The 18,538-nt window shown below is 33.3% G+C and overlaps 1 protein-coding gene across 1 annotated transcript in view; it reads left to right on the top strand.

Moving 5' to 3' along the window:
- LOC123701656 (facilitated trehalose transporter Tret1-like) overlaps window positions 1–18,538 on the top strand; it is a 45,843-nt gene that overhangs the window by 24,240 nt on the left and 3,065 nt on the right. The window contains exons 2-7 of the mRNA XM_045649142.1: window positions 1,131–1,249; window positions 9,032–9,261; window positions 13,641–13,757; window positions 14,410–14,616; window positions 17,518–17,650; window positions 18,108–18,337. Coding sequence (XP_045505098.1) covers window positions 1,171–1,249; window positions 9,032–9,261; window positions 13,641–13,757; window positions 14,410–14,616; window positions 17,518–17,650; window positions 18,108–18,337 — 996 coding nt within the window. The 5' untranslated portion in view covers window positions 1,131–1,170. The remainder of the gene's footprint in view (window positions 1–1,130; window positions 1,250–9,031; window positions 9,262–13,640; window positions 13,758–14,409; window positions 14,617–17,517; window positions 17,651–18,107; window positions 18,338–18,538) is intronic.

Below are 18,538 nucleotides of genomic sequence, written 5' to 3'. Positions count from 1 at the left end.
ATCCTCGCCTGTGCTATTTATCGGCCTTCATATAATGCAATGGTGAACTGGTTTTCGTTAGAAACTGCCAATGATCTATGACTAAAGGCGATCTCGTTACCGTACCTTCTAAATAGCTGCATAATTATTATATAGGGTAAATTATTTGCTTCAATTTTCCTAAAAAATACGTGCCCATTATAAAATTAGGTATCTGCTCTTTATTTCACCCTCGATGTCAGAAAAACCGGACAAGCCGGATGTATTTATGTACACTATTGTTATTAAGTTTAAATATACAATGGTTTAGTTTTGAATTCAGATCAATAACAATTTAAAATCATACATAAGGCGATCCTGACTTATGAACTAGTTGTAGACTGTGCCTTGGAAGTCAGTATTCCCTGTCATTGTAATAAATACACAGTATTAAAATTGTCAACATCTTATACTTATAATAAATTGTTTAAAGCTAACCGCTAATCCAGATTTCGCCCGGTATGGTCCCGGGAAAAAAAAAATAAGGTATAGCCTGTGTTACCTACACTGAAATAAATAGAAGTATTTTAAATCGCATGGGCATATCCAAGGCCCTCTTTTGTTCCCTCAAAAAAATCAACTCATCTAAACTATTTCTCAGAACAATACCCACCTAACTAGACTTATATTACTAGACAAATACTCAGTTTTGTGAAGCTATAAAACATAGTAGAACATAAGGCTTGTACAAAGTTACATTTATTTCATCACGATTTATTTGTGGTATTCAAATCTTCAGCGGAAAAGCAACATAATAGAAAAACATATTGTAACGAATTGATTTACTTACATATTGTTATTCTAACTGTTTTGGCCAATCGTTGAGTTGCGGAGATTTTAAAACTAGTACGAACATAAAAATCTTAGCTTATCTCAGAAGTGTGCTAAGCGCTTAATTTGGCCATATTAAAGAAGATTGTCAGTTTTTAAAAGTACAATGTTTTTTTTTTATAATGACACTAAATTATGAATAATTAAACAATTAACTTCTGTGTTAAGTGCATAAGCAATGCTAATTAAAATAATTCCTTCATGTGTATCTAGCGTAGATTATTCAGTTGTTTTGTGTATTTTATTTCTTTGTCATGAAGTTAAATTTTATATTGTTTCAGATTAAACAATGACTGAATAGATCAACATAAAGTTGTTATTATGATACTGTCCCCGCTGATATGGCTTGCGAAATTTCAACATGGCGGTATCGCCAACCAATTCTTCATGGCTTTAATGGGTAAGTTTAAATATATTTTAAACTCAAAGGTGACTGATATATAGTGATCTATCAACGCACAGCCCAAACCACTGGACGTAGGTATCGGGCTGAAATTTGGCATGCAGGTAGGATGTTAGGACGTAGGCATCCGCTAAGAAAGGATTCATGCGGGAACGGGGAAAAACGGGGATGCACGTACAAAGTCGTGGGCGGAGGCTAGTATTTAATATTTTTTGAAGTGAAACTTCTGTATCGGGGTTGGAAAAAAATTTAGTGTAACAGTTTTTCTTTACGCGTGACATTTTTCCGTTACGCGCCATCTTTTTCTTATCCCTACCACGCGTGATTTGATGTATTTCTGTATAGTTGCATATATAGTAAATTATTTTTTTTAAAATAAGGACATAAAGAAGTTTCACTTCTTACGTGTGTACACACACTAGTACACGCACACATTTTTTTTATTTAACATAATATACGTACTATATTGTACAAAAATCTCATGAAATTATTGTATTAACAGTTAACACCGATCCTTGATAAATGTCTGTGGGGTGAAGCTAATAAAAGCGTGTTTATAGGAAACTAAACTGGTACATTTTCCCCTCATAACTTTAAAACAATTTGTATTGATATGCTGCTAAAATTTCTGAAAAATATGCCTGCTAAACACAAAGTATATTTCAAAAAAAAAAAGTACAGTAAGCATTTTTTCCAATACTAGCTGTGCTCCGCGGTTTCACCCGCATTACTCCGCTCCTGTTGGTCTTAGCGTGATGATAAATAACCCTATAGCCTTTCTCGATAAATGGGCTATATAACACCAATATAATTTTTCAAACCGGACCAGTAGTTTCTGAGATTAGCGCGTTCAAACAAACAAACTCTTCAGCTTTATAATATTACCTAGTATAGATTAATAGTTCTAAAAGTCTTCCATAGTCACAATATAGCTTGAAAACATGCTAACCTCCACTGTGGCTTCCTTATATTTATAAACAAAGAGCATGTTGTGGGTACAGCACTTCCTATTTTGCGTTCTATGCATAAACTTACCGATTGTTCGCTTAAGATGAATTTCTTAAGACTTAAACCAATATCAATGCGTTACATGCGTGCATTATGCAACTACAGTTATACCTCAGATAATATTATGATATTATACGGGGTATGTACTAATACTGTGGTAACATTAATATGTAGATTTTTTTCATGAGACGGTCGTTTTAATTCAACTAACATTGACAATTCTGGAAATTTCAAAAATCTAACTATTACCACGTATTACTGTACTTTATTTTCCCCCCTAATATCTTAGATTCTTCATAATTTGCCTTTAGCGCATAAAATGCAAATACTTTCATTATAATTTAAAAACAATTCTGGGAAACGATATAACTAACATAGAATTGGGGTCGATTATGATCCCTTGTTACCAGAAAGTTTACGCCGTGAATTGAACTTACTGGTGTTAGGCCCCGTTTCCACCTGCAAGTAAACTTCTGCATGAACTGTCCGACAGTCTGTCTGACAGCAACTTGCACTTCTACTTGCAGGTGGAAACGCGGAATTAGACTTGCAAGTTGCTGTCAGACAGACTGTCGGACAGTTCTTGCAGAAGTTTACTTGCAGGTGGAAACGGGGCCATACAGTAACAAGGTGAACTCCTAAAAATAGAACGTTTAAAAACTAGATATAAATATCACGCCTAGTTTCTATAATTCTCTACATTTGCTATCATGCATTGATAGCAAATTGAGTATATATATTGAATATTTAAAGTAAAGTTGTATTGTATAACTTATCATACACAAATACTACGTAACAAATATCAGAATATGCTGGAATTAAGTGTATTAAAATTATATACTAGGTATATAATTCATAAAGTATATATAAATCATTATTCACAAATATTTCCTTAGGATAGATAATAATTATTGCTTAATTATTGCTATTTGTTTATAAAATAAATAAACCCTGACGTGTTTTTAAATCACGCTTTGTCTTATTTACATAGATAGACCTAGAAACTAGCTTTCCGCCCGCATGGTCAAAAGAAATTCCCTTTGTAAGTAATGAGATGTTTCTTCGCGGTAAAAAGTAGCCTATGTCATTATCCCCAGATTCAAAAATCATATCATAAAATAACTGCTTTGCGATGTGAAAGAAAGACAAACAAACAGACACACTTTCGCATTTGTAATATTAGTACATAATGATTAAATTGAATGGGTGCTTAATACTTATATTATGTTAAATTGCTAGTAAGGAACTATAGTCTAGACAGGTCTAGACTAAAACTAAAGCTATTTTAAGTATCATGTGAAAGCCTACAACAAGACTTATTCTAAAAATAGAAACTGCACTGCTTCACTTTGCCTAGTCTTGATATTCTAGTATTTTCGACTCGAATGTCCGTTTTACCACAGGTTTATTTTGTTGCAGATTGCAACACTGACTTTTGATATTCTAGTATTTTCGTCTCGAATGTCCACGTTTTACCACATGTTTTTGTTGTTGTTTTGTTGCAGATTGCAACAATTGCAATTTGGTTCATGCTTTTGTATTATAAGTTTGTACATATATTTAATCGAACCTAGGTTCGTAAGTGTCCTATCTTTATCAAAATCAGATGACTACAATAGAAAACAACAAAATAATTAAATGTGACAATAATCGTCATCATAATAATTGTAATAACGGTTAATTATAGAATGTATCTAACAAATTATTATGGTTGAGGGTAAATCTAATCAGTCTGTCGTTGAAGCCTTTCATTTACGTAAAATAATATTTATTATTTTATTTAGGTTCCTTATTAAAATATTAAAAGACCCCTATTAGCGAACATCGATAAAATATGTATTTTCCATTGCGCAAGCCACGACAAATTAAAAGGAAAAGAAATCGAATCCGCTTAACGATAGTCGATAAGTAATTATAAATTCTTCTGAGTAAAACATCAGCTTGTTATCATCGTAACTGCAGTTAGTATTTAATACCTTTTTAGCTTTTTGTGCTTATACATAGTTCCGTTAAGTATAGCGTCTGAGAACTTAACTGTCTATTGTCCTCTGTTGTGATTGTCCTTTTCGATACTAATGTCATAATAACTAAGTGAAATAATAACTTGTAACTAAGTTATTAAGGCCAATTATTACGTACTAGCTTCCGCCCGCGACTCCGTCCGCGCGGATGTCGGTCTTCGCGTGGATGGTTTATTTCTCCATTTTGAGTAACATGTAACTCTGACAATGACATCTTATAAATATCTATTGGACCCAAATACGGCTAGGCCTATCATAATACGCAACGTGTGTTCGCGGTTCTACAGAACAACGTCTATGGATAAAACTGAAAAATTAAGATTAATTTTTTTCAACGTATTTTTCCAGGATAAAAAGTATCCTATTTTACGCCCAGGATAATAAGGTATAATTATACCAAGTTTCATCGAAATCGAACCGTTAGTTTTCACGTGATGCCTTCACATACAGACAGACAGACAGACAGACAGACAGACAGACAGACAAAAATTTTTTTAATCACATATTTGGGTTTGGTATCGATCCAGTAACACCCCCTGGTATTTATTTTTTCAATATTTTCAATGTACAGAATTGACCCTTCTACAGATTTATTATATGTATAGATAAGACAATGTAAAAAAAATTGTAAGTCAGGTTCACGCCTAACCGCTGAACTAATTTTCGTGAATTATAAGTATGAAGATAACTTACAGCATTTTTCTGTTAAAATTAAATTTGATGTTGGGTATGATATTTCATATATGGGGCCATATTTCTCGCAAGTATGATACGTGCGGGCGAAGCTAGCAGAAATCTTTTAAATATGTACATAATTGGTTTATTAAAACTAAGTACGATTAATCAATCTGGGGATATTTTGTGACCTCTCCAAGGCATTTGACTGCGTTGAACATTGTACTTTGTTACGTAAACTTAATCACTATGGAATTACAGGAAAAGCCCAGAACCTCATAGCGTCATACCTGCATGATAGGATACAGACTGTAGTTGTTAATGGAGAACGTTCTAGCGGTGCGTCAATTAACATTGGTGTTCCACAGGGGTCCATTTTAGGTCCCTTCTTGTTCTTGGTATATATCAATGATCTTCCCTATTATTTGCAGGATAGGTGTGAAATAGTTCTGTTTGCAGATGATACCTCATTAATTTTTAATGTGGATAGGCATGACCCAAATGTTGACGAAGTGAACAGTGCTCTTTTACACATATCTGAATGGTTTACTGCCAATAATTTATTATTAAATGCCAAAAAAACCACTTGTGTTGAATTTTTACTTCCTAATGTAAAAAAGTTGAACAGAGATATTACCTTGAACGGGGAGGTATTGCATCCTACTGAGTCTACTGTATTTCTAGGGTTAACATTGGATGAGAAACTACAGTGGGGAGCCCATGTCAACACCGCTGCAGGTAAGCTCAGTTCAGCTGCATATGCAGTCCGAAAAATAAGGCATCTCACCGATGAAGATACGGCTAGATTGGTTTATTTCAGCTACTTTCATAGCATTATGTCCTATGGAATTCTACTGTGGGGCAAGGCTGCAGATATAGAAACTATATTTATCTTACAGAAAAGAGCCATTCGCTCTATATATAATTTACGTGCTCGGGACTCACTAAGAGATCATTTTAAGAATACTGGTATCCTTACTGTACCATCACAGTATATATTTAATAATATTTTGCATGTTCACAAAAACGCCGACTTACACACAAGAGTAGGAGATAGACACGATTATGGCACAAGGAACAGGAATAGAATTGAAATGCCATTTTTCCGATTAGCTAAAGTTAAAAATTCATTTATGGGTCAAGGTATACGCTTATACAATAGAATTCCTCTCAATATTAAAGAGTTTAGTAATTCTAAATTTAAAACTTATATAAAAAATGTACTAGTTCAGAGAGCGTACTACAGTATTCAGGAATATATGGACGATAAAGACCCATGGAGGGTTGTCGCGTAAAAACCACAGGACAGTTCTTTGGCATATTATGATATATTATGTATAAGTTAGATATAAGTTACATATTATGTAATATTGACATGATTTTAAAGAGCAACTATGGAGTTTCTTGCCGATTCTTCTCCATAGATACTGCTTTCCGAATCGGTGGTAAATGTTAAAAATACTTATGTAATGACGATTCGAAAGTGCTACTAAATAGTAGTCTAATTGAATAAATAAATGTTTGAGTTTGAGTTTGAATAATAAAATCAAACAACATTCCAAAGTCACTCTTAACATATAATGACTATTCATGAGCCCTTATTAATTTCCATAGCAATATGAAAAAAAAATATTATACATATATAATATAAGTGTAAGGACATTATATGTGATTTAGCCATTATATTTTAACGACTTTTTAGATCATCATCATAATATTACGTTTCTTATAATTAATGAAGTTACCGTTTACATTTTGTATTGTACTATTATCGGTTTTAAAGTTTTCATAATAAGACCGTTCGATTTTTAGCAAGCACATAAATTTGACTTTATATGAAAAAAAATCAAAACATGATTGTACTTTCAGCTAAATTCATTCTTGTTCGGAATTCAGACCACCTAATACCTATTGACTATTACTAAACAGTCCCTAATATTTAGTCCTACATCTTTATACACATGTATGAAAGATCTGGCAAGAATTAATCATCAGTATGATTGCTACACACTAAGATTATGCAATTTAATGTGGGTAGAATGACAATGCACAGAGACTTGAGCAATTTTAACCGCACATTATAGATTAACGATAAACCTATAATATATCTATACTAATATTATAAAGCTGAAGAGTTTGTTTGTTTGTTTGTTTGAACGCGCTAATCTCAGGAACTTCTGGTCCGATTTGAAAATTTATTTCAGATAGCGCATTTATCAAGGAAGGAGGCTATATAGGTAATAGGTATATCATTTCGCTTATCGCTAAGACAAACAAGAGCGGAGCAATGCGGGTGAAACCGCGAAGCGCAGCTAGGGTATTATAATTCCATTCGCAAACACGTAAATATATAGATATAAGGTATAGAGTTATATTGACCGACGACTATCTTTTGTTTGAAATAAAACGAGGTACGATCAGCCGATCAGGCTAGTTTGATTAAGCTCGTAATATCTTATATTCTTATACGGCTATAAAGGGGCTGCCCGGCTGCATCTGCATAGTTTATATAGATTAATATAACTTATATTAGACTTTATAATAAGAATACTTAGTAAAGTACGACAATCGGCTTTTTTACTTTCTTTTCCAATGTTTGCTTAGTTTGTTACTACACAGTATTAAGTCAAATTAAGCGGAATTATTCCTTCATTTCTTTTTCATGAAAAGATACCATACTTAAATTTAACAATTAAATTTCTTATGCTCTCTTTTACGCATCTTTCTCTACATTTGTCTTGAAGTCAAAATGCAAAACAGGTATGTGAGTAATACATTGTGCAGTTGCATTACAAACGGGTTTCCTATAAGATCGATTTTACACACATTGTATTGATTTTAATATGCTAACATAAAAAATATTAGGTACAATTAAAGAACGGAATATAAGTTAAGCCATTAGGAATCAGGGATATTTTAAAATCTCTATTAAGGACTAAATTTCCGCCTGCAGCTTCGCCCGCGTTTTCAAAGGAAAACCCGCATAGTTCCCATTCCCGTGGGATTTCCGGGATAAAACCTATCCTATGTGTTAATCCAAGTTACCCTCTATATGTGTGCTAAATTTCATTGTTATCGGTTCAGTAGTCTATGCGTGAAAACCATACATACATACATACAAACCTTTCCTCTTTATAATACATATTAGTATAGATGAACTTTTTCAGAGGTGTTAGATTTATTTTAGATACGGAAAAGGTAGCAAAGGAGCTTAATGTCCGTGTTCGCTTTGGTTCTGATAGAGATTGTTAAATATTTTAATCGACTAAAACAAACTTTCGTTGATTTTTAATTTAAAAACAAATATGATATAACTAAAATAAAAATCATAAGATTACTTATAAATTTTATTGGAAGTATCAAAAATCGATTCACAATAAATAAATTCAGAAATAACAATGTATACGGTGCTTTACATTGTATCTCGAGAGATAGCGGATACAGTGAAATGTTGGCTAAGGTCAGTTGAGGTCAAATTCTTTGCCGTTAATAAAACCTTATCTTAATTATTTTCTTATCTTTCTCGCATTATGGCTTCATAGTTTATTCTAATCTTTATAATATTGCTAAATGAAAGCACCTGGACAATATGATGAAATTTAATGGTACATACTACTATTTCCTATAAGTACATACGTATGCGATACTAAAAGCGTATGATAAATATATACCGATTTCGTTATTTCTTTTTTATAATATTCCTTGAAGTACGAAGATAGTTATTATGTAGAGAAAACGTAAACAATGTAGCACAGGCGAAGCCAGGGCGGACCGCTAGTTAATTATAAAACGTTACGACGTAAGAGGTGAATCATGGCCGATTTAATAATGACCAGGTTTGAATGATTTTTGAAATAACAGTTAAGGACCGGGAGTAATACAAATAAAATATTATGTAAAATTCAAAGACCTCAAGAGGTGGGTGACCTATCTGCATTCACTGGGTCGTTCACATTTAACTCTTTTTTTTCGATCATTTATTATTTAAAACAAAAATGTATATTCATGTATGAACCGTGAGACCCTTTCCCGCAATTTCAAGATCAAAATTATATATCGTATTCATTTTTTGCAGTAACAATCCCCGTGCTAAACTTCGGCATGTTAATGGGCTGGCAGTCGCCCATGACGCCGATCCTGCAATCAATCGACGGGCCCGCGCCCGAACCGATCAGTGATGAGACGATCTCCTGGATGGCATCTATCACCTTCTTCCCTTCTATATTCTGCGGCGTCCTGGTCGGGGATCTGGCGGACAGGTGGGGCAGGAAGACTACGACGATGCTGACTTCTCTTATGCTTGTGGTGAGTTAAATTCCTAGTTACCTTTATTGGTAAGCTGAATGCGTAAATTGGTACCTAATGATATTGTTAATCTGAAAGGATTTGTGTATGTGTGTGTGCGTGTATGGAGCTTTTACATACTTACAATATAAATTAGCTTTACCAATTAAAAATTTATAGGTAGCTAGCGCATTTGGAATGAAAATTGTAACGTCTTCTATTGAGGATAATAGATTTATAATATTATATGATAAAATAAAGAATCATTAGCGAAATTATTATAATTATTAACTTGATAGGTATACAATACTTATACCTGTAGTTGTTAAGGTTTCCTTCTAAATCATGTAACTATAAATATAATAATCTATTTATAAATTATAAGTCATCTATACATTTGTATCATTACACGATGTTATATATAACGCTGACCTGTAACCTCTCATTAACATCTATACTACGAAGCGAATTTTGTTTACTATATTTTTATCAAATTAACGTAAGATGATAAGCGTTTTCTGAGACAGAAAAATCTAAAAATATGCGTATATTTATCCCACATAAATTTAATACACTCACCGGCACGGAATCTTGGCCACTTACAAATTTGCCGATAAAAAAAGTTTGAAGTGTTTTTCACGATTTTTTTATATGCAGATATGTTAACATATTATTTGTTTAATTTTATGGTAAGAAATCATTGAGTTTGAGAATAATCTTTTACCACTTTTTAAGAGTTACTCGAAATTTGTGATTTGTGCGGTTAAGCCGAAGTTACGAATTGTTCGTTTTAAACTTTTTTTGATATCGTTTATGCCGTTTTAAGATATTGTTATTGTTGTACTGTAGTCAATGATCATAACAAACAATAAAAAATGCCATTAACATCTGAACAACCTACTCAGGCCATCACAATGATAGACCAATAACTGCCGCAACGTAAAGTACCTAATGTACAGTATGTACCTCGTTCAGCGATGCACCATGCATGGAGAAGATACCAGGAGACTGGCAGCCATATGTGCAGACCAGGAAATGAAGGTGTGAGGTGCACATCAGCTCGAGAAGACCCGTTTATTGTTCGAGAGATACTCAGAAATGGCTTTCTGACAGTTTTTAGGATACGCCACCGGCTCTAAAACACCAGGATAATAAATGTGAGTGAGCAATCGGAGAGAAGACTAATGAAAGAAGTTAATTTGAAGGTTTGCAGACCAGCACGCCGTCCAGAACTCCTCAGACATCACAGAGAAGCACGTCTTCGTTTTGCACGAGAATATGAAAACTGGACCCACAGCCAGTGCGCTCGTGGGGTGTTCACAGATGGCTGCTAAGGCACTTTACGAGCTTCGGATAGCCAACAGTCAGTATAGAGGAGACGAGAAGAGAGGTTTTCACACATCACCACACTCAAAATGCGATTTTTCATGGAGGGTCAATAATGGTATGGGGAGGTATAAGTTCCGATGCTCGCACGGAGTTATTTATCGTAGATAATGGCTTAAATTTGATCAGGTACATCGAGGAAATTCTCCAGGAACATGTTCAGCCCTATTACAGGTTTATCAGTGAAGAAAATTTGCTACTTATACACTATAACGCACGTCCGCGTGTTGTACGATACGTATAAGAGTACCTTCAAGAGGTTATTATTGAAAAATTGGAGTGGCTAGCTCGTAGCCCAGATCTTAATCCAATAGAACACATCTGGGACATGCTTAAAAGAAACATAAAGTTCGATTCCAACCCAGCACTAATGTTAGATGAGCTTAGAAATACAGCTGGGGCCGTTTGGTACACTATAGCTCAAGTGGTCTCCAAAAATGTCTTCTAGAGTATGCCAGACTGGATGCAAACAGTGTTTAAGGCAAGAGAAGGATATTACATTTATTGAAAGGTTCAATTTTTTTTATGGAAACGTTCTTTCTAATTTTTTAGCATTTTTTAAGAAATCATTTAAATTTCACAGGAAAAGCGTAAATTCTTGTTTAAATCATATCTACTCGGTAGTACTTCTTATTAACTTCCAATTATTACTAAAAGTTAGTAAAAACATTAAAGTAACTAGTTTTGATTAAATTTTTACTGAATTTTGTAGTAGAAAAGAAATAGTGTTATTTTACGCAAAAATTTGCAGTGGCCAAGATTCCGTGCCGGTGAGGTAGGTTTAAGTTTTAACTCTTAACAAATTTCATAGACAAAACAGAAGAAGTCAAACAGACACTTACATGTTAGGATTATCGATAGCAGAGAAAAAATACTATTTCATTTTTATTTCGTACAGATCTATAAATTTTATATCTATTGCAGAAAGGAAAGCCAAAGTCTGAAAAAAAATTTCCAAAAAATTAAAAATAAAGTCGTTTTAAAATGAGCTAACTCTGCCTCAATTATAGAACTAATAATTAACAAGTAATTATGTATCTTAATCATATTTCCAAAAATTACCTTATTTATTACATAAATAAACAAACTACATAATATAAAACATCAAACACAAAGACATCAAGAAAATTTTACATAATTTGTCTCTGACCTGAATGAGGCATTGAAATATATATAATTTTACAACAATTTGCAAACACGTCAGTAATTGTATATAATGAGTTATTATTTCTCGTACAATTCACATGAGATTGCCTTAAAAGATAAATTGAATTTGACTTGATTGAATATAAAGTAAATACCAAGATATAGCTAAGGAAATCCTCCGTCAGATAGGGTATTATTCAAGTCTTAAATATTTATTCTAAATATTATAAACGATATGAAAGATGGTTCGATCGTAAACTAATTATATAAAATTCATGTCGCGATGTTAAACTCCTCCGAAACGCATGAAACTTTCGGTGCATATCGGGTAGATCTGAGAATCGGTCAACATTTATTTTTCATAAAGCATACCCCTAAGTGATAAGAGTAGGGCATAACAACGTTTGCCGGGACAGCTAGTATACCTACTATAATACAATATATTATTCTTATTTAGGACATAGTATCATTGATACCACCAGATAACCCATTTTACAATCTCTGATCACGCTGTTCTCACAACTTTACCAAGCAGTTCTAACTACTTCATACCCCATTAAATCGGTATATATATTATCTTAAACTAAATACAAGCTTAGTAATTATAGTCTCTTATCTATATGATTGCGTGGTTATCCTATATTATATTACTAGCGGTCCGCCCCGGCTTCGCCCGTGATACATATTTCGCAATAAGATAGCAATAAGGTAGCCTATGTTCTTTCTCAGGGTCTAAAGATTGTCTGTGCCAAATTTCATAAAAATCGGTTGATAGGTTTAAGCGGGAAAGCGTAACAGACAGACAGACAGAGTTACTTTCGCATTTATAATAGTAATTAGTAGGGATTTAATAAATAATTAAATTGAATAAATCAAGTTCGATCTACAATTGCTAAACCATGATTGATGTTTTGCATAACATATTTAATTCAATGGAAATTTATTTATTGTTAATGTAAATCTGTTTTATTTTAATAATTAACACGTAATATGAAACGTGCATAAAATAAATAAATAATATTACAGTTCTAGATCTTTGTCTAATATTATTTCTCTAAAATATTATATGAGACGTATTTTTTGCCGCTTTTATTCATTTCTAATTATTTTTGAAGTGAAACTTCTTGTGGCGCGTTGATAATTCAAGAGAGAGATTTCAAGGTCGCGCCATGGCAATACCGTCACGTCATGGAGTAACGCGACGATTTTGGTTTTTAGTTCGGCACATACGCTCTTTTTAATTTTTACGAATTTGTATACGTTATGTTCTTTTTTTTTTGGATTTAATTATATACCTTTCCGCTTGCGTCTTCGTCCGCGTAAATTAAAATAAAACCCACATAGTTACCAGAGATAAAACCTATCCTACTTCCTTTCTCACATCTCAAATCTTTGTACCAAATCTTTTATCTTTGACACAGAAACTTGAACTTAATCTATGATAAATGAGTTATGATAGAACCGTAAAATTTACTAGATACATTAGATCACTTTTATTTTTAAAGCATAGAAAAAAATCGATTACGAGGCGGAATTCGAACCCGTGTTTTTGGCCATGCCGCGGAGCAACGCCTGAGGCCGTATTATTACCTTATTCCCAGTCAGTTTACGCCGTGAAATGAACTGACTGGCAAATTCATATTTTACCATAATTAACCATGGCTGGTTATTGCGATCATAATATGAATTTGCCAGTAAGTTCAATTCACGGCGTAATCTGTCTGGAAATAAGAGGTTATAATACGGCCCCTGATCTCTCGGCTACCCGTGATCCCGCCAGATCCATTGAATTTATACTACTCTTTCGGTTTTATGTGTCTAAAAGATGTCCCTAGTTTAATTTTATTCATAATATTGTACATTTTCAGATAAGTTGGAGTATAACTCTATTCTCGCTTCGGCCATGGGCTCTCATCGCGTCACGGGCGGTGGCCGGGCTGGCTTGCGCGGGCTGCTATGTCGTCACACCATTGTATTTGAAGGAGGTTAGTTATTGTCACTATTATTTGATTGATTCACTATTTGTGTAGCAAATCGTTAAGTTTATGAGGAGATAAGAAGGATGAATGGATACGATGGCGTGGCTTGATATGGCTGTATAAACACTTGTAAATTGATAAATTGAGATGGGTATGTATTTAATTTAATCTACTCGTAAATGAGTAGAGAGCTAGAAGACACAAGAATCAATTAAAAAAACTTATAAAATGAACATTTTTGAAGTGAAACTTCTTTATCGGGGTTGGAAAAAAATTTGGTGTAACATTTTTTCGTTACGCGTGACATTTTTCCGGTAGGCGCCATCTTTTTCTTATCCCTACCACGCGTGATTCGACGTATTTCTGTAAAGTTGCATATAGTAAATTATTTTTTGAAAAATAAGGTCATAGAGAAGTTTCACTTCTTACGTTTTTTTTTTAGTTAAATAATTGTTTCTATACTTAATTCGTTGCTAAAGTTGTATTGTGTTTTTTCAAAAAACATAAATCGCCAGATCAATGACCAATTAAGGTTTCCTAAATCTTACACCCATATCAAAAAGTTGAAGTTTCTTACTATTAAAATTATAAAACCTAGTTTTCTTATGACAATTTTGTATGCAATTTACAACAATACGTAACTTTTCTGAACTTCCAGATAGCATCCGACAAAATCCGCGGTGCGCTAGGTTCCCTCTTCGTCCTGGTTCAGAACCTGGGTTACCTGCTGGTCTACGTGGTTGGAGACGTGATGTCTTTCGCAGCTGTCATGTGGATATGCACAGCTATACCTGTTCTGCATCTTTTGGTGTTCCTAGCGATGCCGGAGACACCAGTTTTTCTAGTCAAACAAGGGAAATTTAAGGTTGGTTAAAATTACTGTTGTTAGATTGTAAAAATGTCTGTTTAAAAATATAGACTAATATTATAATCATTCTTCAATGTTATTCTCTATACCCTATGATATATAAAAGAGCTAGATACGTTACCCGCTCTTTATTTTGGCAAGAAAAAACTCAGCTAAGTGCCCGAGTTTAACTTAGTCACGCACCATTCAGCGTCGTGGCTGGACGTTCTTTTAATTATATTTTAATCGGCAGTTGTTATTACGAAGTACATGAGTGAGACATGTATTATGTCTCGTGCGTGAGAGTGAAAGAGAGAACAACTGTATTGGTGATAATGCGTTAACTGTTTTTAAGTGCAATGATGTTGGCGTATGCCGCGTCTACTAGTATAATAGGTCATTGTCTATACCACACGAAATAGCAATCATGCATAGGTACATTATTAATTTTAGGCTGGATTTTGTTTATATAAATAGTTAAACAAATAGTAAACAATTCAATCCTTCACGCTTCAATTAAAATTTAAACTTGTAACTATGAATGTGTTTTATGCTGAACATTAAATCATAAATGACTAAATGTACATGATAATTATTTTTTTATCTCTTTAATAATAAGCAGGTACAGAATCTCGTATTCTTATTATATTAATTCGTTGACATTATGATAAAGCCACCTAGGATCCTAACTATCTTATCCTATCCTATCCTACTAATATTATAAATGCGAAAGTTTGTGAGGATGGATGTGTGTGTTTGTTAATCTTTCACGCAAATACTACTGAACCGATTTCGATGAAATTTAGCACACATATAGAGGGTAACTTGATTAACCATCTCACCGATGAAGATACAGCTAGATTGGTTTATTTCAGCTACTTTCATAGTATTATGTCCTATGGAATTCTACTATGGGGCAGGGCAGCAGATATAGAAACTATATTTATCTTACAGAAAAGAGCCATTCGCTCTATATATAATTTACGTGCTCGGGACTCACTAAGAGATCTCTTTAAGAATACTGGTATACTTACTCTACCATCACAGTATATATTTAACTAGCTTCCGCCCGCGACTCCGTCCGCGCGGATGTCGGTCTTTGCGTGGATGGTTTATTTCTCCATTTTGAGTAACTCTGATAATGACATCTTATAAATATCTATCTGACCCAAATACGGCTAGGCCTATTATTTTATACGCAACGTGTGTTCGCGGTTCTACATACAACGTCTATGGATAACTGAAAAATTAAGATTATTTTTTTTCTACGTATTTTTCCAGGATAAAAAGTATCCTATTTTACGCCCAGGATAATAAGGTATAATTATACCAAGTTTCATCGAAATCGAACCGGTAGTTTTCATGTGATGTCTTCACATACAGACAGACAGACAGACAGACAGACAGACAAAAATTTTTTTAATCACATATTTGGGTTTGGTATCGATCCAGTAACACCCCCTGCTATTTATTTTTTCAATATTTTCAATGTACAGAATTGACCCTTCTACAGATTTATTATATGTATAGATAATATTTTGCATGTACACAAAAACGCCGACTTACACACAAGAGTAGGAGATAGACACTGTTATGGCACAAGGAACAGAAATAGAATTGAAATGCCATTTTTCCGATTAGCTAAAGTTAAAAATTCATTTATGGGTCAAGGTATACGCTTTTACAATAGAATTCCTCATAATATTAGAGAGTTTAGTAATTCTAAATTTAAAACTTATATAAAAAATGTACTAGTTCAGAGAGCGTACTACAGTATTCAGGAATATATGGTCGATAAAAACCCATGGAGGGTTGTCGCGTAAAAACCACAGGACAGTTCTTTGTATATTATGATATATTATGTATTTAGATATAAGTTACATATTATGTAATATCGACATGATTTTAAAAGAGCAACTATGGAGTTTCTTGCCGATTCTTCTCCATAGATCACTGCTTTCCGAATCGGTGGTAAATGTTAAAATAATTATGTAATGACGATTCGAAAGTGTTACTAAATAAGTAGTCTAATTGAATAAATGAATGTTTGAGTTTGAGTTTGAGTTTGAACACAGGATAGGTTTTATCCCGGATATCCCACGAGAACGGGAACTATGCGGGTTTTTCTTTGAAAACGCGGGCGAAGCCGCGGGCGGAATGCTAGTAGGTACTATCTATAGTCAAATTCCTTCCTGTGTGTGTAAATTATATAAATTTTACGTTTTCTTAGTAAAATATTAAAATATTTTGACCTTATTTTGCGAATAAAAATACGCAGCACTTTGAATACTATAAAGAATAATATTAGATACGATTGTTGTTCGCCTTCAAGTTAATCGTCCTTTCATAAAATAAGGAAATAAAATAAATAAAACAAATTCTGTTCTGGGAACTCTTAATCGGAAATACCAATAAACATTAAATATAATAAAACAATCTCAGAGAGATGTTTCTAAGAAAGATATGAATATAACAAATATATTTTTTTTATTGACGTTGATAAAAACCCGTTTCATTAGAACTTGCAAGTAATGTAGAGATCAGAGAACTGAATGAAATAAATTTTCATAAAAATGTTTAGCGTAGAAAAATATGTTTCTATACAGCGACGATGTCTAGCTATGTTACCATACTTTTGTATTATTAAGTAGATTATTGCAAAATGGAATTATCTATACTTTTTAATATTATAAAGCGTAAGAGTTTGTTTGATCGCGCTAATATCAGGAACTACTGGTCCGATTTGAAATATTCTTTCGGTGTTAGATAGCCCATTTATCGAAGAAGGCTAAATATCATCACGCTAAGACCAACAGGAGCGAAGAAATGCGGGTGAAACCGCGGGGCGCAGCTAGTAATATGTTAAATGACTACTTTTTATTCCTTTATGTTTTACTTAAAGATTTATTTATATTGTAGGAAGCCCGTGCCGCTCTAGCCTGGCTACGTAATACCTCTGTAGAAGATAAGAATTTAGAAGAAGAAGTCCAGCAGATGGAGAGGGAAGAAGAATATGCCAAATCTATGGAAAAGGCTTCTTGGAAAAGTTTATGTGAGTCACTATCACTAGTTTAATTATCTTTCACTTTTTAATATAAGATTTAATCCTAGGATAGAGGGATGGATGTTTGTTATTATTTCACGTAAAAACTACTGAACCGATTACAATGAAATTTGGTATGTAGGTAGCTGAAGACCAAGTATAAGACATAGGCTACTTTTTATCGCGGAAAGCTAGTATTTAATAAATCGTGTCAAAAACAACAATATAATTACTACCTACCTTATTTTAGTATCCAATATTCATATAACATTCTTACCAAAATAATTAACATAATATTCAACAATTTTCATGACAACTCAACGAAATTTTGATAAGTGACTAGCCTTAAATATTTAAATTTTTATTTAATGTGATTCTAAGTCTCTTTTTTTTGTTTACTATTACTAAGTTTATTTATATATTAAATACGAAAATAATTAACTAATTCAACAATTTCTCCTCACAGTTAAAGACAAGAACACATTCCAAGCCTTCAGAATATCCCTCAACGTCATGTTATCACAAGAAACGTGCGGGTACCTTGTAGTACTGATGTACGCTGGTTCAATATTCGATCAAGCGTCTCAATCTATTAGCTTGAAGCTAAGTCCCAATAAGCAGACCATTGTCGTTGGTGTTATACAGCTCTTGGGGTCGATTGTGGCTAGCTGTATTGTGGAGAAGACTGGGAGGAAGGTGAGAAAAATGTTGTATAATACTACTAAACACCTGATCACCTGATCAGAAAAATATTTTTTTTATTAAAAACAAAATCCTGAGGATGAACATAATCCTGAAATTTTTATTTTTTATTAAAGATCTTAAAATAAGCTAAACTTATTAATTTAGATATAATTAGAAAATTCTTCACAGATTTTTAGATGCAACGTAAAATAT

This window comes from Colias croceus, chromosome 22, assembly GCF_905220415.1.
Source record: "Colias croceus chromosome 22, ilColCroc2.1".
Lineage (NCBI taxonomy): Eukaryota > Metazoa > Arthropoda > Insecta > Lepidoptera > Pieridae > Colias > Colias croceus.
Note: the sequence above shows the minus strand (reverse complement) of the source record. Positions and strands in the feature narration are given on the sequence as shown.